This window comes from Scophthalmus maximus, chromosome 1 (assembly GCF_022379125.1).
Source record: "Scophthalmus maximus strain ysfricsl-2021 chromosome 1, ASM2237912v1, whole genome shotgun sequence".
Taxonomy (NCBI): Eukaryota; Metazoa; Chordata; class Actinopteri; order Pleuronectiformes; family Scophthalmidae; genus Scophthalmus; species Scophthalmus maximus.
In genome coordinates, this window is record NC_061515.1 from 981,230 (window position 1) to 1,004,472 (window position 23,243).

A 23,243-nucleotide genomic window follows, 5' to 3' on the forward strand; every position below is an offset into this window, starting at 1 on the left:
GACCTCGGCGTTGAGGTTGTCGGCCAGGCTGTCCAGAAACTGGCTCTCGATGGGGTTCTGCTGCGTCAGCAGGGTGAGGTAGTGGCTCAGCTTGTCGTGGGTGGTGATGATGGTGCCCTCGCCGTACTTGTCAAACTGGGGGCGACCGGCGCGCCCGAAAATCTGCATGACGTCCAGGATGCCCAGGTCCACCAGGGTGCCGCGCTTGGCGTCGTAGATCTGAGTTCCCTGTTGTTGGAGACAGATTCGGACGTCTTGAAACATTCACAAGGGAGATTTATTCCTCCAGATCGTGATCTCATTGTGTCTGAGCAGAAAGCAGCTCATTTAAAATGTGTTCAGACTCTTCAAATACCTTCGTACTAATGATATGTCGCCTGCAGTGCAATCTAATAAAAACTGCAGATGTAATTCAAATAAATAAATGTAATGGTAGTTATTAACTATGCAATTTGGAAGTTATATCACTGTCATGGGTGGGATTGTGTATATGTTAGTTAGTTAGTTAGTTTCTTCTATGGGCTTGATCAGATTTGATGCTAAGTTTAAGCAGATTCGATCAAAAGTTTCCATTTCAGATTTTTAGCATTTCAGTACTGACATCAATCTTTGGTAAATATGAATTTATGAACTATTTAAAACAAACAAGACAGTGGGACAAGACTGTTGCACCAAGGATACCAACATTATTATATTCTGTCTGCAAAAAATAGTTTTCTTTAATATCTAATATTATTTTCTCCTCTTTTGAGTAATGCCTGTTTACAAACTACAGTGACCAGCGGGGAAATGTACTTGTATTAATTTCAGAATAATTCAACTACTATGTATTTGCGAAAGATTTACCTCGTCGGTAGGAACCAAATGAAAGAAACACTTTTGGCTATAAGGCTTTTGCCTTATACAAGCAAGAAAGAAAGAAAGAGACAAACCAAAAAGAAATAAAAATTGATAGAATATAGAGAAAGCAGAAGAAACAAAAAAGAGTGCGGACCTTGATGATAACTGCGTGGGCCGGCAGGTTCACTCCCCAGGCCAGGGTGGCCGTGCAGAGCAGCACCTTCACGTGGCCTTTGGAGAACATGCTCTCCATCAGACTGCGGTCGGACCGCAGCATGCCGGCATGGTGGATCCCAAAGCCTTCTGGGAACATCTCCTTCATCTCCTTGTTCCTGGAGCGCTGGATCTGAAAGAGGTGGTGAGAGAGAGAAAGGTTTGTTTTTAAAAACTAGGGAAGAAAATCACCTGAGGGGATGTAAGGGGGGAATAGTGTCAATGGTTGGAAGTGAGCCCAGGTACAAGATTTTTGTAGAACTGCAGAGAAACAAGAGAACTGAGGAGCTGAGTCATGATGTCCTGTTATCTTTTTCTTTTTTCTTCAATCAGATCATGACATTGTCTTTGAAGCAGCTCTCAGTCAAAATCCGACCACTAAGTTTCTTCACGAGATCCTAAAGCATTGCATGCTGAAGATTCAAACCACACACACACACACACACGGCCAGTGGGATTGAGATGTGTGCTGCCGGTGGTGACTGACAGCAGGGGCTGTGACCTGGCCCGGCTCGGGCGAAGTCATCATCACAGGTCTTTATCTCTCTCTCTGGGCATCTAAATGGAGGTCAGTACCCAGCAGGCCTCTCCGCCGTGAAAACAGAAAGCCCATTACTGCCAGCAGCTGCCTGCCTGCCTGCCTGCCTCTCTCTCTCTCACACACACACACACACACACACACACACACACACACACACACACACACACACACACACACACACACACACACACACACACACACACACACACACACACACACACACACACACACACACACACACACACACACACACACACACACACACACACACACACACACACACACACAGGGATGCAAACCCTGTGAATGCAGGAGAGCGACTGAGACCTGTGTGCAGCAGGTCTCTAACTGATGTCTGACTGAAATCAATGCATTGGTTTGAACATAAATTTTAACTGATAATTTCTACTGGACAAGTTACTGTTGTTAGCTGCAGTATAAAAGCTATAAAACCATATTCAGAGTTTTTTGGTACTAAGTAAAACAAATATATCCTCTCAAGGATCAAAACTTCAAATAAAACCCCAGAAAGGTCCTTGGTTAGGTTGAGGCTCATATTAACACTTTGCTTGTTGACAGACTGACTTTGGAGCATTTACACAAACTGATGCAGTCGTCTTCTTTATTAACATAAAAGTCCCTTGCTTCCTCCTTGTGTTGCGATAAACACTCACGTTTTCGCCTCATTTTAGCCAAACAAACATGAGTTTCCATGTTTTCCGAGCAGAGGCACGGGAACGCATTTAGATCGGAGGTCGGAAAAACCCACACGCGATTATTGACTTCCGACTTGCAATTGAATGCAGCATTAGGGGCATACAGTATCTGTGGCTCCTTATGAGGCACAGTAAAGTCTTATACTGCGAATGAAACATCACTTCTACGTGAACTCGTTTTAGCTCCACGACATAACAAAAAAGCCCGTTCGCCGCTGCCTCCCTCCCTCCCGCCTTTTCACGGCTCACAGCAGGTCCAGTCTTCTGCAGCCGCTTCAAAACCTTTATTTAGCAAGTCTGTTGTATTTGAATCTGTTTAAAACAAGTGTCATGAAAGAAGTTTAAAAAATACATTTAATTCTCATAAGAATAGGAACATTTCAATCGTTGAAGCTGTGAGTTTTGTAAAGACCCCCCTCAGATGGAGCTCCACCCAAACAGAGAAAGAGGCAAATTGTGATAGAAAAGTGGAGCAGAGTGGGAGTGAGTGGAAACTCATCCTCCCACTCGCTCCTGCCTGCACGCCATTAACAGCCGGCTTCTCTTTGAGCATCATGACCATCAAGGGGCCACTAAGTGGACAACAATTAGCCAACCACATCCCATTTTAACAAAGTGCATGAAGAGTTTTTTTTGCTGCTCGAGAGTCGGAGGTTGGCGGTGATGCTGAGGGACAGAGGCCACCTATCAGCCGCCCTCCACCATAGAGCCAAGGTATCGCTTGCCACATTGATTTTACACTTTTGAAATCTCAGCTTTGAAGCTGTGATGTGTTTGCGCCGAAAATACTGATGCTTCCACATTTCTAAAAATAAAAATAAAACAAAAAGGTTTTGCATCACTTTGCTGTCCCTCCACGGATCAGGGATATACAAGTGCTCACATTAAAATGAGTTAGTTACGCCTAGTTGTGTATTTCCTGCTCCTTGCAGAAGATCGGACAACCTTCTGAATAGTTTAGCACAGCTCTGTTTTTTCGGCCATGTCCTCTGTGTAGTCACGGCCCTGACAGACGGAGCGTGGCGCTGGCAGCTGTCTGTCTGTGGACAGAGCGAGCTCTGCAGCGAGTGGCAGGGCCTAATGGGACCTGATCAGGAGCTTCGGTCACTGCCACCTCAGATACCACCATGGCACAGCAGACATCAGCACTAACTCACCTCAGATTAGAGGCTGGAGGCGAGGCTGTAACACACTCTGACACCTCAAAGCAAAGCATCGGCCGCAGCATTTCAATTACCCACCTTCTCCCTTTTGCTCACATGGATCTCAACAGCACGGAGGCCCGGAGGACTCTCACCGGGCCACGGGCCGCACTGATCTTCAAAAACATGTATGGCTTCAGACAGCGGAGCAGGATTGTTTCTGTTCTATTGCACCACTTGTTATGGGATTGTCATCGGAATGAATCGCTGCTGTGAGTGGAGGAACTGGCGGAAGGGACAAATATCGAAACAAATATCAAATTTGTTCAGTCAAGAAAGATCATTTGATCAGTATGGACGATGCTAAAGAATCATTTGAGTGAAATATTAAAGGGGCAGTAAGTGATTCTAACGCGATACACGTTTTGTAAAAATCAGCGAATATTTCATCACGGTCCGTTGGCTGTCGCTTCTGTGTGCGAGCAAAAAATGATCTGGGTTTTCCAAAAGATTGGTGCGAACCGCACCACAGAACAATACGAGTTCAGTTTGTCAACGTCACTCGTCGACACCTGAAGACACGTGCTAGCGGGTGGCGCTGCAACTCTGTGTTTTTTTTGCCTAGTGGTCAGTGCGTCAGACTCCCATACCTGAGGTCGTGGCTCCGCGGCCCGGCCAGAGCTGTAAAATCACAACACAACAACAACAACAACAAAGAGAGAGACAAGCTTTCTCCAGAATCGCTTACTGCCCCTTTAAGTCAATGTCCACAACAAGTGTGAGCAAGATGTCTCACTAGTAGGCTTTTCTATTGGCTCTTAACGTTACGGGTTCAATCAACTCGTTTCAAAAGCAAAGAAGAAAAATGTCAAAAACATAAGACGATGGAACCACGTCCAGTAAAAAACTTGGAGGGGAAATCTAAAGTCTGAATTTAAAGTTGAACCCGTCTGTAACGTGTGAAACATCTCTAGAGGTCATGAGAGTGTTTGATGATATGTTGTGTTTGAGTCTTTAAGTGTAGAGCAGCTCTTTTGTTCTGGAGCACGGCGGGAGGCCGAGAGGAGCAGTCGTCTCTCTGCCGTCAGTTGTTTTAACGATGAAGAACCAATAAAAAATTAAAAAAGGAAAATGGCGGGCCGTGACAACATGCGAGGCCACTCCCCGAGGCAATGACACTGCGGATGAGCTGTAACACCAGAATAGTCAGAACGGTTCTGGCGTTCTACTACTCATCGTCCCACTATTTTAACAAAGCGGCGTTTTCTATTTAAGGCAGCCGCGTCCTGTGATGTGTGCTCAGTTTGTCACTCCACCGCGTCGCTCCAGTCTCCGGCAGCGGCTCCCTGTCGTTGATCAGCGGCGCTGGGAAGCTGTTTTTTTTGGCACGTTTGACACATCGTCAAAGATCTGACACAAATGAAAGGACTGCGCCGTGGACAAGACGTGTAAAAATAGCGGCAAATAAAAGCAAAAGCAATAATGAGCCTTCGCCGATGTCGCAGCAGAGTCCCCGGGGGCCTCGCGCTCACAGGCCTCATGTGTCTCGTCAAACAGTGTGACACGAGAAGCTGCACATCTGAGGACCACAGAGACAGTTTGAAGCAAAGAGAAGGTGTAGAGAAGGAGTTCTGTTCCTGTCCATCAATTCAACAACTCTTTTCTCCACTAATATCCAACAAAAGACAAATCTATAACACATGTCCACCACTGAGATTGTGCTAAAATGTGCTAAATGTGATGTGTAATGAGCTCATGGGACCACAAGGTGTCTCTTAACCTCCACAGTTAAATGTGCTCTTCCTCCCTCCGCCCGTCACCAGCCACAGGGTTTCATCATTTGAGAGCTGGATATTAAAAAAAGAACTGAAGACTGAAGGGAGCGTGGGTGAGGAGGAGGAGCAGGGGTGAAGAAAAGGAAAGGGGGGGGGGGGGGGGCGGACAGTCAGAGCCGGAGCAAATACAAGTAAAATGGGCTTTTGAATGCAATTCTCTGGAGGAAGCTTACAGGCCAGAGGGTTTCCTGCACACAGGTCAAAGCAATATACAGTTTTATTTATATCTTCAAGTTATTTTGCTGCTTTTAAAAAAATATGTACAATGAAAATGCGTAGCCTCAAATGTCTCTGTTTCACATCTATAGTTATAGTACGTTTCAAGAGACTGACACACCTGTCTGACTGGACCGATTCACGTTCACGTTCAAACACCCTGATGCTGCAGCTGACGAGAATGTCAATATTTTGTCACTGTCAACAAATCCAAAGCGATGCTCAGTTGAGAGGATTTCCTGCTTTACTTTGTCTTATGTATTGGTAAACTGATTCTTTGGGCTTCAGATTATTAAACTGGACAAAACCTGTAACTGGAAGATGCCACCTTTAGATTTAGATTCTCTGACATTTCATTGAACAAATGATTTATTGAGAAAAATTTTGGAAAATCAATCGATGAAGAAAAAAAAAAAAGCTTAGTTTTTGTTGCTTTCAGTTTTTCAAGTCATCAAGCACGAGGAAAAATAATCCACATTTAAATGTGCAATTCAGAAAAGCACCACAGACACGTCTGACTGGCTCATAGCAGGGAAGCCACATTGTGCCACTAGTTAACTTCCAGTAATCACGCTACAATTACTGTAAATGTCTTCTCGGAATTTGAACCCGATTTCTCCCAATTATGTCTGTAAAAACAATCTGGGGGACATTATGTTTCAAAACAAATTTGCTAATGCTAATTATTTGTACATGCGTCGCCTGTGAACATAATGTTTTTAATCAGATTGTTATCATTGAAAAAAAGGAAAAACAATGTAACAGTGGACAACACAAAACTCTAATTGTGATGGAAAAACTGAGCAGTTGAATCAGGGAGACGTCTTAAGCAGAAGTATTTGAGCCTGGCGTAGGCACAGAACCAGTGGTGAAAATATCGAGTACTTTAAGTCAAATGCTCGTTCGTTAGCTTCAGCCCTGTCTGTCTGCGTCGTGGTATAAACCCGCCCTTTATCAGAGGATCTGTTGTGACTGGACCGGCAAGTTTGCTGCCGAGGGAAATCACTTCCCAATGGAGGAGATCCAGACCATATTCTGGAAGAGCAAATTTAAATGAGCTCCCAGAATTCATCTGGGTCCCAGGTCAGAAGTATTTATTATACGAGCTCACTATCGAGGAGATCAACAGGTGGTCAGTGCATGGCGCCCTAAGACAATCTGCCTATCTCCGGGCTCTGTAGGTGTACTCGGCTCCGTCAGAGTCATGTCGTCATCTCACAAACAGAATAGATATCTCCAGAGTAACACGATGCATTTACCACTGTGTGTCTTGCTGCACAAATTCCGCGACTATGACCCCCTTTTTTTTGTTAATTCCTTGACACTAATCACTTTAGTTTGCTCAGCCACAAGATTGTTTTATTTTTCTCAACTGCATCCGGGGTGAGATCCCTCCAGAAACTGAAGCTGATCAAGACCCCGGCTCAGAAATAGGTGTGGAGAAGAAAAGCTCTCAGACAGAGGTTCCGTTTCCCTCTAATGAATCACTCTGAACGTCAGTCTTACTGTAATTAGGGATGAGGCCTTTTCTCCGAACGTGTGCTGTTGTTCTCTCCTGACGGGGGAAGTTTTAATGTATCAGACCCGTGTTCCACAGCTGAGAACCATCTGTGTGCTTTTACGTTTGATTTGACAATACCGTTTTATCCACGCGCCACTTTTTAAATCCCTCATTCTGTTTTCATGTGATTTTTATCGTATTTGAAAATGTTGTTTTCTTATCAATACCTCTGGTTTGGTTTTATCCTCGTTTCTGTTTTTATTTGTTCTAAATTAATCCTACTCGTTGTTTCACCCAAATTGTGTGTGTTTTATTCTTGTGAAGCACTTTGTGACTTGGTGTCTGTGAAAGGTTGATATATAAATAAACATGACTTATGTACTTACATGTGTCTCACAGAGTTATGAGGCGAGAGCCGCGGGCCGGGCTCCGGGTTTGTGCTGACTAAAAAACCTAAGCACATTCACCACCACCACTCAGTAGCAGTAACCCCCCCCCTCTATTTCCTGATGTTAATTGTATATGAGAGAGGTTTTACAACCCACCAATTGGGGCCGAGCCAAAGCACAGATTTCCACTGTTCTCCTCACACCAGCACAATGTTTTCTTTGTGCGATGCCATTTGAATGCCGAGCGCACACATCTGATCAAAAGACAGGACCGTTGTGTAAAAGGCTCTTTTGGGTTCTTTGTGTTGTTTTTTTTTTATGTTTTCCTTATTTCCTCAACAGCACTTCATCATCGAGAAAAAACAGCATTTAACAATAATTGACTAGAGTGGGTACATTAAAATTCCTGAGCTTGATTGACAGCCTCTCTAACCCCTGAGATAAAACCAATTAAATAACATTAGCAGCGACTAAATATAGTGGAATCACTTCTGACTTTGAAAGCGGGACAAATAAATGCAAAATTATAGGACTGACCTCAGGGGTGCGTTTCATTTTTTTTTTTTTACTGCATATGCATATTGGAGATTAAAAAAAACCACCTATAAATATTAATGTGGGGGGCAATTTCCAGAGTGCAAATAAGCTGTGCATTATCTCTGTGTGGGCTTAAGAGTGGAATCAACCTGATGCCCCCGTCCTCCGCCGGAACAGGCCACAGCGAGAAAACACTCAAAGATGGACTAATGGAGCGGATAATACTCATTATGTTGGGACACAGGCAGGAGATTCAGGAGAGAATTAATGCACGCACACACACACACACACACACACACAGGCAGATTAATTAATGTAGATATACTGTATAGGCCCAGTTGCAAATTTGCTTTTAAGTTACTGTTTCAGTCCACGTTGTGCGCACCCCCCCCCCCCCCCCCCTGACATAATCTCATCTCTATTTCCAGTTTTAGAAAGCATGAAAAGTGAGCTGATTTGTATACACATCCCATTTAAATAGAGGGAAGATTAGAGGCAGCATCAATCTTGGCTCAGCCCCAGGGAACAAAGGAAAAGGTTACTAAATTTATCACTCTGCCTTCTGTTGCAGGGGATTCAAATATGGGAGTCGGGAGTCTGACTGACTGTCCTCTGGGGGAGAATATAGCTCCCCCTCTGTGTACTCTCACGGCACAGAGACCATCAATTACACACACACACACTAGTGTCCATGCTCTCATCACTGCACACACGTGCAGTACAGTTACAAAAACTGTGTTGTAGAGATTAACAGTACGATGAGCGGTGAATCAGGAAATCCAGCAATTGCTATTGTCAGATCCGTTCTATTTTTGGAACGCAAGGGGAACAGATGCAGCAAAAAGAAACTGTCAAAATAATCATCTTAATTGCCGAGTCCCAAAGAACAAGAATTATTAGCATTACACTGTATGTGGAACGTAGAAAGTTGCGGGGTGGGGCTGGACACTACTTACTGGCGCTAGTTGACAAACTACTGCGGCTGGCGAGCGAACGACTGAAACACAATTAGCAGTAGACAGTCGCACTAGTTTGCCAACTGCTACATAGCAAACAACCTAGAGGTTGTTGCGTTGAGGTTTGCGTAATTGTTGAAAAGCTTCTCTACCTGTTTCTCACACTGGCCGTAGTCTGCACCCTGGTTCGGTTGGAAGAAGCTGATTTCTCCCATGTTCTTCGCCATCTCGATCAGCCCCATGGCCGTCCTCACGGTGGCGTTACGGGCGTGGACAAACACCATCACCTGACACACACACACACACACACACACACACACACACACAGACACAAGGTGGAGAGTCACAACGTCAACGTTACATATGCTCTGTTCCATTTAAAAAAAAAAAAATACAGATGGATTTTATTCCAGAAATGTAATTTATCATTGGAAATATCATGGGAATATCACTGGTGTCCTCCATGTGCATCACAACAAGCAACGCAGCGTCATGGCATTGACGTTATCAGTTGGGCAGTTGTTGCCTGTGGGATCATATGACACTCCTCCTGAACTGCCGTCACCAGTTCGCCAGCTGTTCTCCAGCTGTGGTGACGTGTGGCCGATCAGTGACAGATCCAGTGACTCTGTCACTCATGCAAACGGCTCCTCCTTCACTTGTTATTCCTGTTTTTCTCCCCCCTTTCATTTGGGATATTCCAGTATGAATGTACCCTTTTATTAGAGACCATAATAAAAGTATTTCATTTTATTCTAATTTATTTATTTTAAGTTATATTGGGCTTTGTTGGTATAATGTCTGCTGGAATGTAAAAAACTAAAAAAAAGTTCAGTGTTAAATATTTATAAATTGTACTTTTGTAATTGATTTTTTTCCCTTGAAAATCAAGACAAAAAAGTAAAAGCAAATTTAATTCAAGCAATGGTTAATAAATTGGCAAAATAAATGAATCATTGTGTTTCATTATTTTCAGTTTGGGACAGCAATTTTAATTTCGGCGGATCACAAATTTTTTAGAATATCTCTATCAAATCACATCTTTATTTAGAACTCTAAGAAAAGACCGTAAATATTTGTCACATTGCTTAATTTAATTTGTAACCTTTAAGGACCCGAATATACTATTAAACCAAACAATGTTGCATGGCTGCACACACACACACACACACACACAGCAACCAGCTGTGTGGACGCTCCGTACACAGCGGGCGCGAGGAGGCCACTGCAGCAGACGTTATTTATTGAAGGTGTTTTATCAGCACTACTGAGCTGTGTGGAATCATCGTTGGCAGTCACCCGCCGGCTCCTCAGGCTTATTAAACTGCTTTCTGGCAGCGTGCTTCCCCGCCAAGAGAGGGCAGTGGGGAAAGGAAATTTCATCCATCAGATGCTCCCAGATGAAATTAATATATGTCACGGCCACTTCTTGAAAATTTAATATTTTTTTTGAGCAAAGAAAGAAGCCTTCCCAGCGGAGCTGTGGCCTCGGCGGCCTCAACCTACGACACGAGCCGGACTGCGTCGCTGGATCGTTTCAACCACAGAAATTAAAGCAAAAAAATGTCAGTGGTGCAGTTGACTCAACTTGGTTTACAAGTTCTCAAGGGCTACGGAAAGACTCAGGGTGCATCTCTAAGGAACGGGAATGGGCAAGGGAATGGCGGGGGGGGTGTACACTTGCAATAAAATGAGGGAGACAGAATAACAACCAAGATCAATAGGGAGCTCAACCTCTGTAGCAGATGGGAGCTAAATGATAAAGTCTGCATTCACAACTCCCAATAGGCTTTTTCTCAGGCTGGAGAGGCAGAATGAGTGGAGGGTGGTGGTGGTGGGTGGGGTAAGGAAGTGGTAGGTAACACTGGGGGTGGGTGGAGATAAGGCCTCAGAGTCTTTAGATAGCAGGTGTTCATTCCGAAGAGCTCACAGAAATATGTACTGCAGGAGTTTCTATTCACGAAAGAGTTCAGGGAAATATGTTCAAGGGAAATAGGTTTGGTTTAAAAAAAGGGAACTGTATCCACGTGCTACACCAACTTCACTCTGGGGCTTTTTTGAAGTTTTTCTCGTCCAAACAATTTCTTGTGAGAGTTTCAGTAAAAACCGTCATCATGGACTCATGGACAACTTTTTAACAAGATTATTTGTGGTCAAGCTCAGGAAATAAAAAGTTAATTCTAACTCTTGCTAATAAGTGTAGAGTTCAAACATGCAGAAGAGCCCTTACCTGATGACCAGCTTTCACCTGCTCCAGAACTTTATTGTAACAAACCTCCAACGTGTCGTGGATCTGCTGGATCTGAGCAGGACACCAAAAAAAATCACATGAGCTAATGAATTTCACTAAATACCTGAAATACCTGTTGTGTTAAAGGTTCGGGGTCATATTGACATGGTCACCGTTTATTTACCTTGTTGGTAGTTTTGATGCCAACGAAGGTCTGTCCAAGGGGAACCGGTCGGAAGCGGCTGTCGAAGAAGAAGAGGCCGATGTAAGGGTTGACGTGAAGGAAGGCGGCCACATCCAGGTAGTTGGGCAGCGTGGCCGACAGTCCCAGGATCCTGATCATACTCTGGGTGGACTCCACCTAACAACCAGAGTGTTACAGTCACACTCAACTCAATCCTATGGAGAGGGGGCAGTTGAGTTACGAGAGCATCGCTTCCTGTCATCTCCTGACTTTGACAGATGTGTGCAGATGTGAAAGAAAAGTTACTGAGTGTAGAAAGTCTCAAAGGATTTTAAGTGACGATTTGTGAAATACACAATGTTCATGATACACCACCACCATTAGAACAACTAAATCATGGGAATTGTAATGATATTGAATTCCGTGTTTTACAATCAAATCAGCTTCTCACAATTGAAATGGCAAATTTAGCATAATACACATTTCCACAGCGCTAATTTCATCCACTAATTAGTTCCATGAGTTTTACTTTTTTTTTCTTCAGTTGCTGTTCTAAGCTACTGACGACATGGCAAAGAAAACACTTAGGCAGAAGTTTAAAATGAAAAGCTTTCCGGAAAATGGAGATATCGTGTCCTTTGAACCACCGACAGAATTTAGTTTAATAGATAGTAACAGTACGAGGAAACTAGATGGTATTACAATATATGTATTGACAAAGTACCAGAAGGAATGATGTAAGTACTAAGTTATTAGCTATTAGGTACATGGAAACGTACATGAAACTAGATCGTAATACGATACATATGTACCATAGTAAATCTCTACAGCGAAATACTGGATTTATCATAGAGAATTTTATGATCAGAAATTTCAACCCATTCACCACCTAAACATATTAACACATAGTGGAGGGTTGAGGCAAAAGAAAGGACTGACAGTCTCGTGGAAAATGAGTCAACAATGTGTTTCAGAGATTTAAATTACAGAAAAAATGGTCAGATTGGAAACGGTGGCTTCAAGGTGTGTCTCTGCCTTCTGAGATAATCTCTCTCGTGCTCTGTTGCTACGCCTTTATTCTGTCTTTGAAACTTGAAGAAAATTCTTGAAGATGTGGTGGTGGTGGTGGTGGTGGTAGGAGGGGGGGGAGCTGTTGTGACAGGGAAGATTGGTAAGGCCTTTAATGTGATGCAGTACCTGTCAAACCCACCATCTAGATAAGACCCAACGAATCCCAGACCTGGGCTGCACTGCACATTCACAGCAGCGTTGCTCTGAACCACCTTGCAGCAGATGTACATCATGTTCTCCGACAGAGTCAAACTGTTGTTGTTGTTTTAATTTTACCTTTTACTTTACACAAATGTTTGTTTCCTGCGTCTTTTTGCAGGTGAGGAAGATCCCATAAGTTTGCGGCGTGTGTTTTTACAGTGCAGTGTTGCTACTTGAATATTGTGAACTGTATTTTTGTTTTAATCTCTTTGTCTTACTGCTGCTTGGAGCTGGGCAGTTCTTGTGCAGTTGGGTTTAGGTGAATGCTTTATAACTTTATAACAACTTCCTGAAGCTGCAGCTGAGAGAAGCTCCTCTTCATCTAAGAGGAACTGATGACTCTCTGATCCTAATACATAGTCATCTGATTCATTGTTCATAGACAGTAAAAACGTGATGAATGCAGCTACGAGCATATGGACAAGAACGTGTTAGCAGCTTGATTAATCTGTATCTGGCCCAGATAACAATCACTTGGGACTAATCAGCTGAACGACCCAACAAAACTGCACACTGTGGTCATTTTGAGGGGAATTACAAATCATAGTCATAGTCATATATAAAAGGTATGTCTTATGTAAGCTCAGGTAGAGCATACATGCACCATGAAGATGAAGAAGCCCCAACAACAGAGCTGCATGTAATAAAGGTTAAAGGGACTTTATCTTAGAGGGAAGTGTATGATTGGAAGAAGTTTTACCCGGCCAGGGAAAATGCTGTTCCAAAAACAAAGCTCTTCCAAGCAAAACATCAAAGCGATAACTGACTTGCATAAAAAGAGGGAGGGAGGGGGGGGACAAATATAATTTAGTTTACAGGGATTTCCATATTAATGTATCGGAAGACATGCACTTAAGCACCTAGCGCATCAGAAGCGGCTGCCGTAAATCCTGCAATCAATTACAGCAGTCTTTCAGGTGTGGCAATAACTAGACTATGAGAGATGGGGGAGGCGGGGGAGGGTCTGCCAGGCCGGACGCTGGGCGAAGAGCCGTTAGACAATTCTCTCACAGAGATAAAAACAGACTGGCACATAGAGATAGAATTAGAAAAAGAAGAGTCTGGTTCGAGAAGATTCGCTGTCTCTCGAACAACAGACACATCAGCTCACCACATACCTGCTGTAACAGTCTGTGCTAATGTGTTGAAAATGCTGGCAGTATACATTAGATGAGGATTTGAGTTTTTTTTAATATTTATCTTCCTGTCTTAAAAACGTACAATCATCTGATCCTGACAAGCAGGGCCGGCCCAAGGCATAAGCCAACTAAGGGGCTGCTGAGGGCCCCTCTGACCACCAGGGGCCCAATGTAACTACAGGCACGATAGAGCCATAGTCAGTCAGACAGTTGATGGAAGAGGCAGCGATGTATACAGTTAAAGATAAAGGCAATGTCACAAAAAGGACACGCAAGACTAAATTTGATGTTTTACCATAAACATTCAGCGGCTGCCGCTAAACGAGACTTCGGTTCAGTCGAGGTATCTTTAGCTTACATTAGCTAGCAGTTTGACCCACAGTGATTTAATTTCACCTATGCAACCCCTGCACCGGTCAGCTTGACATGCATTACTCTCTACCGGGCAAAAATGAGGATTAACATTTCAAATAATAAATCAATATTTACTCATGTCCACGTTTTCCTTCAAGGAAATCCCCCTTTTTTGTATTTAGCACTAAATTACACAGATCTTTCCAGGAAACTTTCCAGGGAAATTATTATAATCACTGGTGTTATCAACCGGCAAGTTGTCAACTACTGCATCAATGTATTTAATTCCACTGATTACAGGTAAAATGTTTTTTTATCTTTGTTCTTAATCTTCTTTCGACCATTTTTATGCGAATGTTTCCCATTTTCCATTGAAACACATTCTACTCTTACCACAGTTCACCCTCCTTCATCTACTTGTTGAAAAGGCTTTGTGAAAGTTATTTTTAATATACTATATTATCATAGAGCAGTTTCCACACTAGTCTAGAGGTTTATCATTTACCAATGAGCTGAACCCTTAAACCACTTTGCTCCTCTTCACACCTCCGCAGTGAATCTTTCTGTGTATCCTCCTTTCGGTGGTGAAAGGAAAAGCACAAATCTACCCGCAGTCGTTGCCACGCTGAGAGGACGGCTGTTTACTTCTTCCTTCAGGAGCGACCCAACACAAACAGACGTCTTGGACATTCCCCTTAAATGGCATGAAGTGAAAACAATTGCCGCAGCCCAGCGGAGCCGACGGTCTGAATTCGTGGCGGCGCATGTCTGATGTAATCGGACAGAATGTTTCGGGTTCACAGGAGGTAAATCAGATGTGCAACTGTGCGGAGACGACTCCTAACTGATTGTTCTCCACTTTCCGCCTCGTTCCTGCGCATATGGAGATTAAACTTGTGTTTGTTTCCCCCCTCGTAGAGGAAATGACCCGTTTCCCGAGGAGCCGTGATTCTTTGACATTTTCTGCCGTCGTATTTTTTATTGCTGGCATCAAACGCGACAGGAAGTGGACACAGTTAACAAAATACTTGGTGCAAGTCAATGCAACAGTCGAGCAAAGCTGGACGGGAGCTTTGATGACGATAAGAAAAATATGGAATATTGTTTGTGTTGTGATGTACTATTGATTACATTTGGTCCGTGTTAATTTGCTAAAAGAATAATTACACTTAGAAATAACTACTGTTGAATCCATTTACATTAAGCAACATTATGTCCCTCGAGAGAGCTGGACAGTATTTATTGGGGTAATCTACCACGGTTTTAATGATAATTCAAATTTGAAACGATAGAACTAACTAACTCTGGAATTTCACCGTGGTTTACCGTGAAACCGGTAACCGTTTCATCCCTAGTCCCGAGATGACAGTTAGATCTTTCGCCTGGAAGCTTTGTGGTCTCTGTTAAGTTACACTGGAGAAAGAACAAAAAACACAAAACAACAGTGTCGCAACTTTGTCAAACTGAATTTAGGCAACATTAAGCTCCCATGTGTGACTGAAACAGTCACACATGCTAAAATATTTACAATAGTATGACTCAAATGAGCGTGAGCCAAGCCTTTATGTTCCACAGCTGCATTCCCGTCAGTCCACTGTGGCGCCCTGGGAGGACGCAGGAATGATCCACCGTCCAAAGCGATGTATTTGTGTATACTGTTATTCCTCATGGCAAACAGACTGCGGACAGTGGAATGGCCTGAGGTTGGTGCGGCGCTGAGGACCCTCTATAGGTGTTAGCCCTTCTTCAGTAATATCAGCTAAACCTGCAGATAAATGGGCTGTGAACCGAGTAAACAGCGGTCACATGTATGGGCCCGTTTTCAATTACCTTGAGGTTAACCCCCGTCAAGAGGTCGCACCGCCGCCGCCGCACAGGCTGCAGCTCATCCCTGCATCTCCACCTCCACCTCTCTCTCACTCCTCTAGCCTGAGAATACAACTGTGTTTCAAGTCCTTCTAACAATTCTCTTCACGAGGAGCATTTGAGCCGGTTCACCTGATACCACTAAACTTCTTTTTTTTTTTTTTAACTAAATATCTTTTATATCTTTGGTGTGTGGACAAAAAAAACCATCCTCTTGGGAGTAAGGGGAAACACGATTGACATTTGTCACCATTCTATCGACAAAACAACTAATCAATTAATCGAGAACAATAATCGACAATTAAGAAAAATAGCGTTAGTTGCAGCCCTAGTCAGGTGTATGAATTGAATGATGAACTAATAGTCGTGATTGAGCAGGAGTCACGTGTCAGGACGGATGCTCTCGCGTTGTCCACAATGTGACCGACAGTCAGAGGAATTCCTCATCGTCTTCACTGCTCTTCTCCAGCTGTCAGGTGAAGTGTGTGTGTGTTTACTGTGACTGACTGAAGACACATTTGTCTCTTTTTGCATACACAGACTTTTAGTCTGAAACCTACAAAGACTTCCCACATCCCTGAGTGACCAGAGCACCGACTCTTGAGGCTTTCATGAACTAGTGGCTGCTCACTGCGTCATCTCATTCTCCATCCAGTGCAGACAAAATGGATTGATGCAAATTCAGGACATTCTTAGGATCAAAAATGTGATTCATACAGAGCTCGATGCTCGACTAAGTCAGTGGAGCGGTGACGCATTCTATCCCTACATGTCTTCTTCTTTTTCATATCTTCTCCATTTATTCATTTCCTTCCACAGACAGACACACGACATGACGGCCGCTCATCAGGAGGGGACACGGGACACCACAGCTCCTTTCACTCTATTTGCCCATCTGAAACTCACACAGGCATTCGAACATGTGAAACGTTCGGACTGCTTCCTGTGCAAGTACCTGTCGCTCTTCATCGAGGGAAATCAGCTTCACAGACAGTGAACTGACTTCTCTCTTTCTTGCAGCAGCATGGTGCCAACTGAGCAGCGCTCATGCTGTCCATGGTCCGTTATTGGCCTTTATACACACGCACGCACACACGCACGCACAAACACACACACAAACACACACGCAAACACAAACACACACGCAAACACACACGCAAAAACACACACACACACAAACACACACGCACGCACAAACACACACGCACGCACAAACACACACACTACATGATGTCATTTGCCCCGATGAGAACGAGACACATCCATTGTGCACAGGAAGAAAAGGGACAAATTGCCCCAGTTCCATGTGCAGCAATGCGTTGCCCTTGAAGACTGGAAGAGGTAATTGCTTCCACAGGGTTTTCTACAAAGTGCTGCTTTAAGAGCCTGAAAACTTTGTCATTAAGTGTTAGTGATTCAAAATATGATCATTTTACCAGAGACCGACTGATATATGGATTTTTTGGCGGCCGATGCCGATATGGATATTGGGGAGTACATGATTTCTGACGGCAGTTTGTCAGTTTGGCGTGACTCACCTGTCTGATGGTCCTCGCCACCAGGCTCTCAAGCACCGGACCTCGGTCCTCGTGCAGCAGGTGAACTTCATCCAAGATCAGGAGACGCACGATCTGCGAGAGGGCGACGTCTCCGACGCTCTTCCTGGTCACGACGTCCCACTTCTCTGGCGTCGTCACCAACATCTGGACACAAACATGAACAACATTGAGCACAAGATCACGATCCTAGTTTTTATTATTCACCATTTCAATATACAAAGGCAGAACCAAAGAATATACTGCAACAACAAAACGCTGAGAAAAAATGCAAACCGCTAAATAGAAACTATAAAGAGACATTCGGGTTTAAGAATTTTTATGAGAAAGAAAGTCAAAATTCTGTGATTTCAGCTTCTTAAATGTGAATATGTTCTGGTTTCTTTGCTCCTCTGTGACAGTAAACTTAATATCTTTTGTGTGTGGACAAAATAAAACATCATGTTTTGGTTTTGGGGAAACACGATCGACATTTGTCACCATTTTATGAACCCAACAACTAATCGATTTATCAAGACAATAATCAACAGATTAATCGATAGTGAAAATAATCGTTAGTTGCAGCCCTACTCATTACTGTACATCTATTGCCAGAGCTTTGAGAGTCAAGTCCCCCCCCCAAAAAAATTGCCTGCATGATTTCACCAAAGAATAAAGAGATTATTTTTTGAGATTATTACTGAGAACAATTTCCTGCTCACTTAACTGAATGACACTCACTGTAAAAAAAAAATAACACAATCCCTCCGGAACACTGTGTCAGATTCATGGTCCATCAATAGTCAATTACCCGTAACTCCACTCGTTACGATGCAAACAGAAGCAGAACCTAAATCAACACCATAATAACACACATACTGTACAACACACAAATTTTACTTTACATTGTTTGCACTAGGTTACATTAGTCAGTGTAAGTCTATGATCCACTATCCAACTGCTGTTTTGTCAGCATATGTTACGTCTGCTTTTATTGTGGCGTCCCCTCTCAGACTAATTACACTCAACAATATCTCACACACAACACCAACTCATTTATTCGCTCTTTTCAAGAAAAAAAGAAATGCAAACAATGCACAATTAATGGTGTGTGAACCGTTTGGCAACCTGTGCAAATTCCTATTAAACTCCCTCTGTAAAAGCAGTTCATTACATCCTCTCTAGTTTGCATTTAAATCAATCTCTGCGGCCATTAGGGACTCTGGCGCGCTCGCAGAAGAGGGAAGCGCCTGTTCCCTAATTGGAGCTATACTGGTTAATCTCAATGGAGGATCTGGCAAATGGAGCACGGGGCCAAAGTGCTTTCTTAATTGCCTCGCGAATGCACACACGAGGACTGTTGCAGAGAAAACATGCCCACTGATGTTGGCTGAGTGGTGTTATTCAGCCGGTTCATCAATCAATCAAATCGCAGCGGGGCCGGAGTCAATCCTCTGTATCAGATAATGGGTTCATAAACCTGTAGCGACGGACATGACAAGAACACATAGATGTGTTTTTTAAATTAAGTTTTTATCAACTCAAGAATATGGTGGCTTTTGTTTTTATACGGTCCAATATCTTTTAACTGTGCCTGTGGTTTTATTTGAAGCTGTGATATCCATAAGTTGATATTGTTTGGGGTTTTACATGCCAAAAACCCCCCACATCTCAATATAATTTTACATCTCCTTTCTCACACTTCTCTCTGGAGCTCGAGCGCTCACGGGGCATTTTGTGTCCGTCTCATTAATATTAACAAGCCTCTCTTCTGATTAACTGACTTGTTCTCTGAGTGGCTCACGGCCAGGTCCGCCACAGACGACAGCCCACTAGCCCCCCGTGACCATCGACTGTATATTCAAAATGGATGTATAGTCACCAGGTCTTTTTTTTTATTTCCATGTCACAGCTGCTTTCAAAATTAAAACATTTAAAAAAACATGAAAGTAATACGACTGAACATTTTCATGGATGAAAGAACTTTCCCTCCATGTTTAACACCTTAAAATAAAAATGTTAATTGAATGTGTAGTGTGAGATTGATTTGCTCTTTCCTCAGTGGTGTGTGTGAGTGTGTGTGTGTGTGTGTGTGTGTGTGTGTGTGTAGCCATGAAGCCACTACCTTTCAGCACTTAGCAACTAATTACCACACACCACTATCCGTCTGTCTGACAAGTGGAGAAAAATATATATCCTGGATCTTTCCACTTAAGTGCCAGGAGTCAATAAAGTCCTACATCAGTCATAATTTGTAAGTTTCCTCTACTCTTTCTCGTACCAACTGTCTTTAGCCAAGATTATGTTTTCAAAAATTGTCTGACAAAGCCGCAGCAGCTATTTCACTTCCCTTGCATGTGATCTGACTTTGGAGAGAAATGCGTATTGTGCTGCCCCGTGTAAGGAAACTGTCTGTGAGGCAGAAGATCCGTTGTCTGGATGTCACCAAACTGATATTTCTCTCTCTGGACAGAGAAGGAAGAGGGTCTTGAAAGTCCCAGGATGCCAACCACCCACACACAAACACACACAGTGGCATCAACATGGCAGCATCCCTCCAAACCCTTTCTGTTTCCATGGTAACTATCGCAGCCATGGAGAGAGAGAGAGAGAGAGGAGGTTGTGGAAACATGGGGTGGGCGGGAGGAAGATGTAGTGGGGATGGAAGAGAAAAGGCATTTACTGTATTGTGATATGGGAACAACAAACGACTCGTCAAGACAAACTGTAATGAGTGCTGCATTGTGTGTGTGTGTGTGTTTGTTTGTACACAGATCAGCCACAATGTAAAACAGGTAACTGGTTTTAATGTGTAGGTCCTCGTGTTCCATCCACTTACAATTAGCTACAGTTTAATTACAGTGAGAGCCGACCTGTTTACCTCTGATCAGTGGATGATGCTAGTTATTATGGGAGGAGTGGGGAAAAATAAATTACTACATTTCAATAACATAATACTAGGTCTTGGTAGACAGGGAGGTAGGAAGATACAGCAGGCCCCTAATCTCCTGCTCAAACATGATGATACATGAAAACCATTTATTATGGGCCTCCTGTTTGTGCTGGGTTTCAACTCACATATTATATTTTAATGTTATGGTGCGTTCACACCGGACGTGACAGGAATTATTTGCGTGAGTAGATTACATACGAAGTCAATGCAAAGACGCGAATAGTGCAAATAGTGCAAATTTAAACGAATCCAGTTCAAGATAGATTAAGTACGTCACAAATACAGAAAACCAATAGCTGTCGAATTTGCAAATGTGAGACAAAGAAACCCGAAAACTTTGAGTGCAGCAGAGGCAGCTCATCACGAGAGGACGGCAGGTGTGTCAGCAGACAGTTAGCGTTAGCATTAGCAGTTAGCATCATGAGAGGAGGGCAGGTGTGTCAGCAGACAGTTAGAGTTAGCATTAGCAGTTAGCATCATGAGAGGAGGGCAGGTGTGTCAGCAGACAGTTAGCGTTAGCATTAGCAGTTAGCATCATGAGAGGAGGGCAGGTGTGTCAGCAGACAGTTAGAGTTAGCATTAGCAGTTAGCATCATGAGAGGAGGGCAGGTGTGTCAGCAGACAGTTAGAGTTAGCATTAGCATTAGCAGTTAGCATCCAAGAGAGGACAGCAGAATATTCATAGACTCAGAATTCCTCAATGAGGGAGAGACAGTGGATGGTTTCCAGACCCATTTTAGAGGGGAAACAATTTAAACAAAATATCAGGCATTGCAGATTATTTTTAAATACTTTAAATCGTGCCATTATGGAAACATTCCAGAATTTGAAGGTGACAAATCTAGACTCTGCTGCTTTCTTCTCTTCCTCTCGGTGAACTTCAGTGTACCGGTTCCGGGGGCTTGATGTCAGAACCAGTTTCCAACCCGACAACATGTGTAGGTCTGAGCATAGAGAAGTTGTTAATGTTGCAAGTATTGCTGGAGTTCTGATCCTTCGGGGACAGACAGCTGAAGTCGTGCCAGAACTACGATGTGTATCAAAAGGATGAATGATGAAAGAAAAAGAGGTGACGACAGGAGACGACCAAGGTTACAGTGGGTGGCGTCACTCCGGCCCCTGGTAAGTGTGGACTCGCCTTGCGACTCGCAGTCATACGGAGGAAGAGTGAACAAGGTTAAGTGAAAGAGAGATTGTGGAGTTCTGCTGCAGCGGATCTGATCTGACTAATCATTCTCTTTGTGAACTCGTTTCGAATGACCTGAGAGAAATGCAACTTTAATACACCTGCACATGAGCTGGGGTTGGTCTCATTTCATGGGACCCCCCTTCACACACTCAACCTTTCCTTTAGTCATAAGCCCCATTCGGCTTATAAACTTTAAGCTGTACGATCTGTGAAATCCAACTCTGTTGGGTTGAACAGATACGTTCGTCACTCCGACCTTCTCATTTTCCTTGTACAGTGGATCCACCAACACCCCTCAGCTGGAGGAGGCCTGTTATCTCTCTAAGTCTGTGCTCAACCTGCAGCTTTTCTTTGGCCTCGCTGCAATAAATCCAGCGTGTTTCCATCACAGAGAAGAGAAGAAATCCAGTGTAGAGGTGACATATTTTTAAAAAGATCTCTATCTTCATCTGCTGTTGGGTACTTGACGACATGATCAACCCACTGATTACTTCAGAGAAATCCTTTGACCGCCTTGCAAAAAAGGGCAACTTCTTTTTTAAAGAAGCTTCAAACCGTGCTGGTCAATATGATATGTACTTCTTATGCATTCATTTTATGAATTCAGTAGGGTGATGTCCAATTTATAAGGAAAATAACTTGACAGTTCATTTATGTTTTTATAGGTTGATGTTGCTTGCAAAGGCAGATTTGTCTCTGGGAGTTTTCCCAAACGATGAACTAAGTAGGCAGCTTTCAGATCATGTCACTCAAACGATAGGCTGCTGTTACTCCATATTTTTGTTATTCTCCCATAAGAATAATTTTCCTTCCTAGTTTGTGCCACTGATTCCTACAGGCGAACCTGAATCATTTGAATGTGGATTTCTGCTGAGACGGAAGGTTTGGAACTTCAACATCAACAGCATGAATCCATGGACCCCAACCTGTGTTCAACCATGATAATAATTGTGTCAAAAAAGTATATTACAAGACTTTATTACTGGTTAAACAGCAGAGAAGTACAGGAAAATGTACAATGAAATCAGAAGAAGAAGAAAAAAGAAACTCATTCATAAAGTAGTGCAGCAAGCAGTCACAGTAGCTTAGCCTACCTGGTGGACCTGTGTGACTGATGCAGGATATGTGATGAAATGAAATAGCTTCTGTTGCACTTAATTAATAATCCAAACCACTTGGGGGCGCTAGAGAACATAGAAGTGAAGAAGAGGAGCAGCCCAGGTCGCCTTGGTTTGAACTTTTTTTCCCCCTTTTTCAGACACAAAATGAAACTCATCGTGTGTGTGTGTGTGTGTGTGTGTGTGTGTGTGTGTGTGTGTGTGTGTGTGTGTGTGTGTACCTGTGTTCGAAGGATCTCTCCTTTGGTTAGCTGCATGTCTCCAGTGAGTTCTTTAACACTGATGCCCAGTGGCTCCAATCGCTTACTGAAGTAATTAGTCATCTCTGCTGCCAAGGCCTTCATTGGAGCCACATATATTATCTAGAGAGAGAGAGGGAGAGACATGAATGGGGTAAACAGAGGGGGAGGGGGAGTGGAGGAGTGACGAAAGGTAGAAGTTGTGGAGGGGGAGGGGAGGGGTACAGGAGGGAGGGGGTGGGAAGGACACTGTAGTGATAAATGAACAAACAGAGGGA

At 43.4% G+C, this 23,243-nt stretch overlaps 1 protein-coding gene across 1 annotated transcript in view; it reads right to left on the bottom strand.

The window, feature by feature from the left end:
• Positions 1-23,243, bottom strand: part of ascc3 (activating signal cointegrator 1 complex subunit 3) — an 89,102-nt gene that overhangs the window by 26,167 nt on the left and 39,692 nt on the right. The window contains exons 10-16 of the mRNA XM_035643535.2: positions 22,948-23,088; positions 17,470-17,634; positions 11,301-11,477; positions 11,117-11,188; positions 9,039-9,173; positions 995-1,186; positions 4-228 (exon numbers count right to left, since the gene is read on the bottom strand). Of these exons, the coding sequence (XP_035499428.2) occupies positions 4-228; positions 995-1,186; positions 9,039-9,173; positions 11,117-11,188; positions 11,301-11,477; positions 17,470-17,634; positions 22,948-23,088 (1,107 nt within the window). The remainder of the gene's footprint in view (positions 1-3; positions 229-994; positions 1,187-9,038; positions 9,174-11,116; positions 11,189-11,300; positions 11,478-17,469; positions 17,635-22,947; positions 23,089-23,243) is intronic.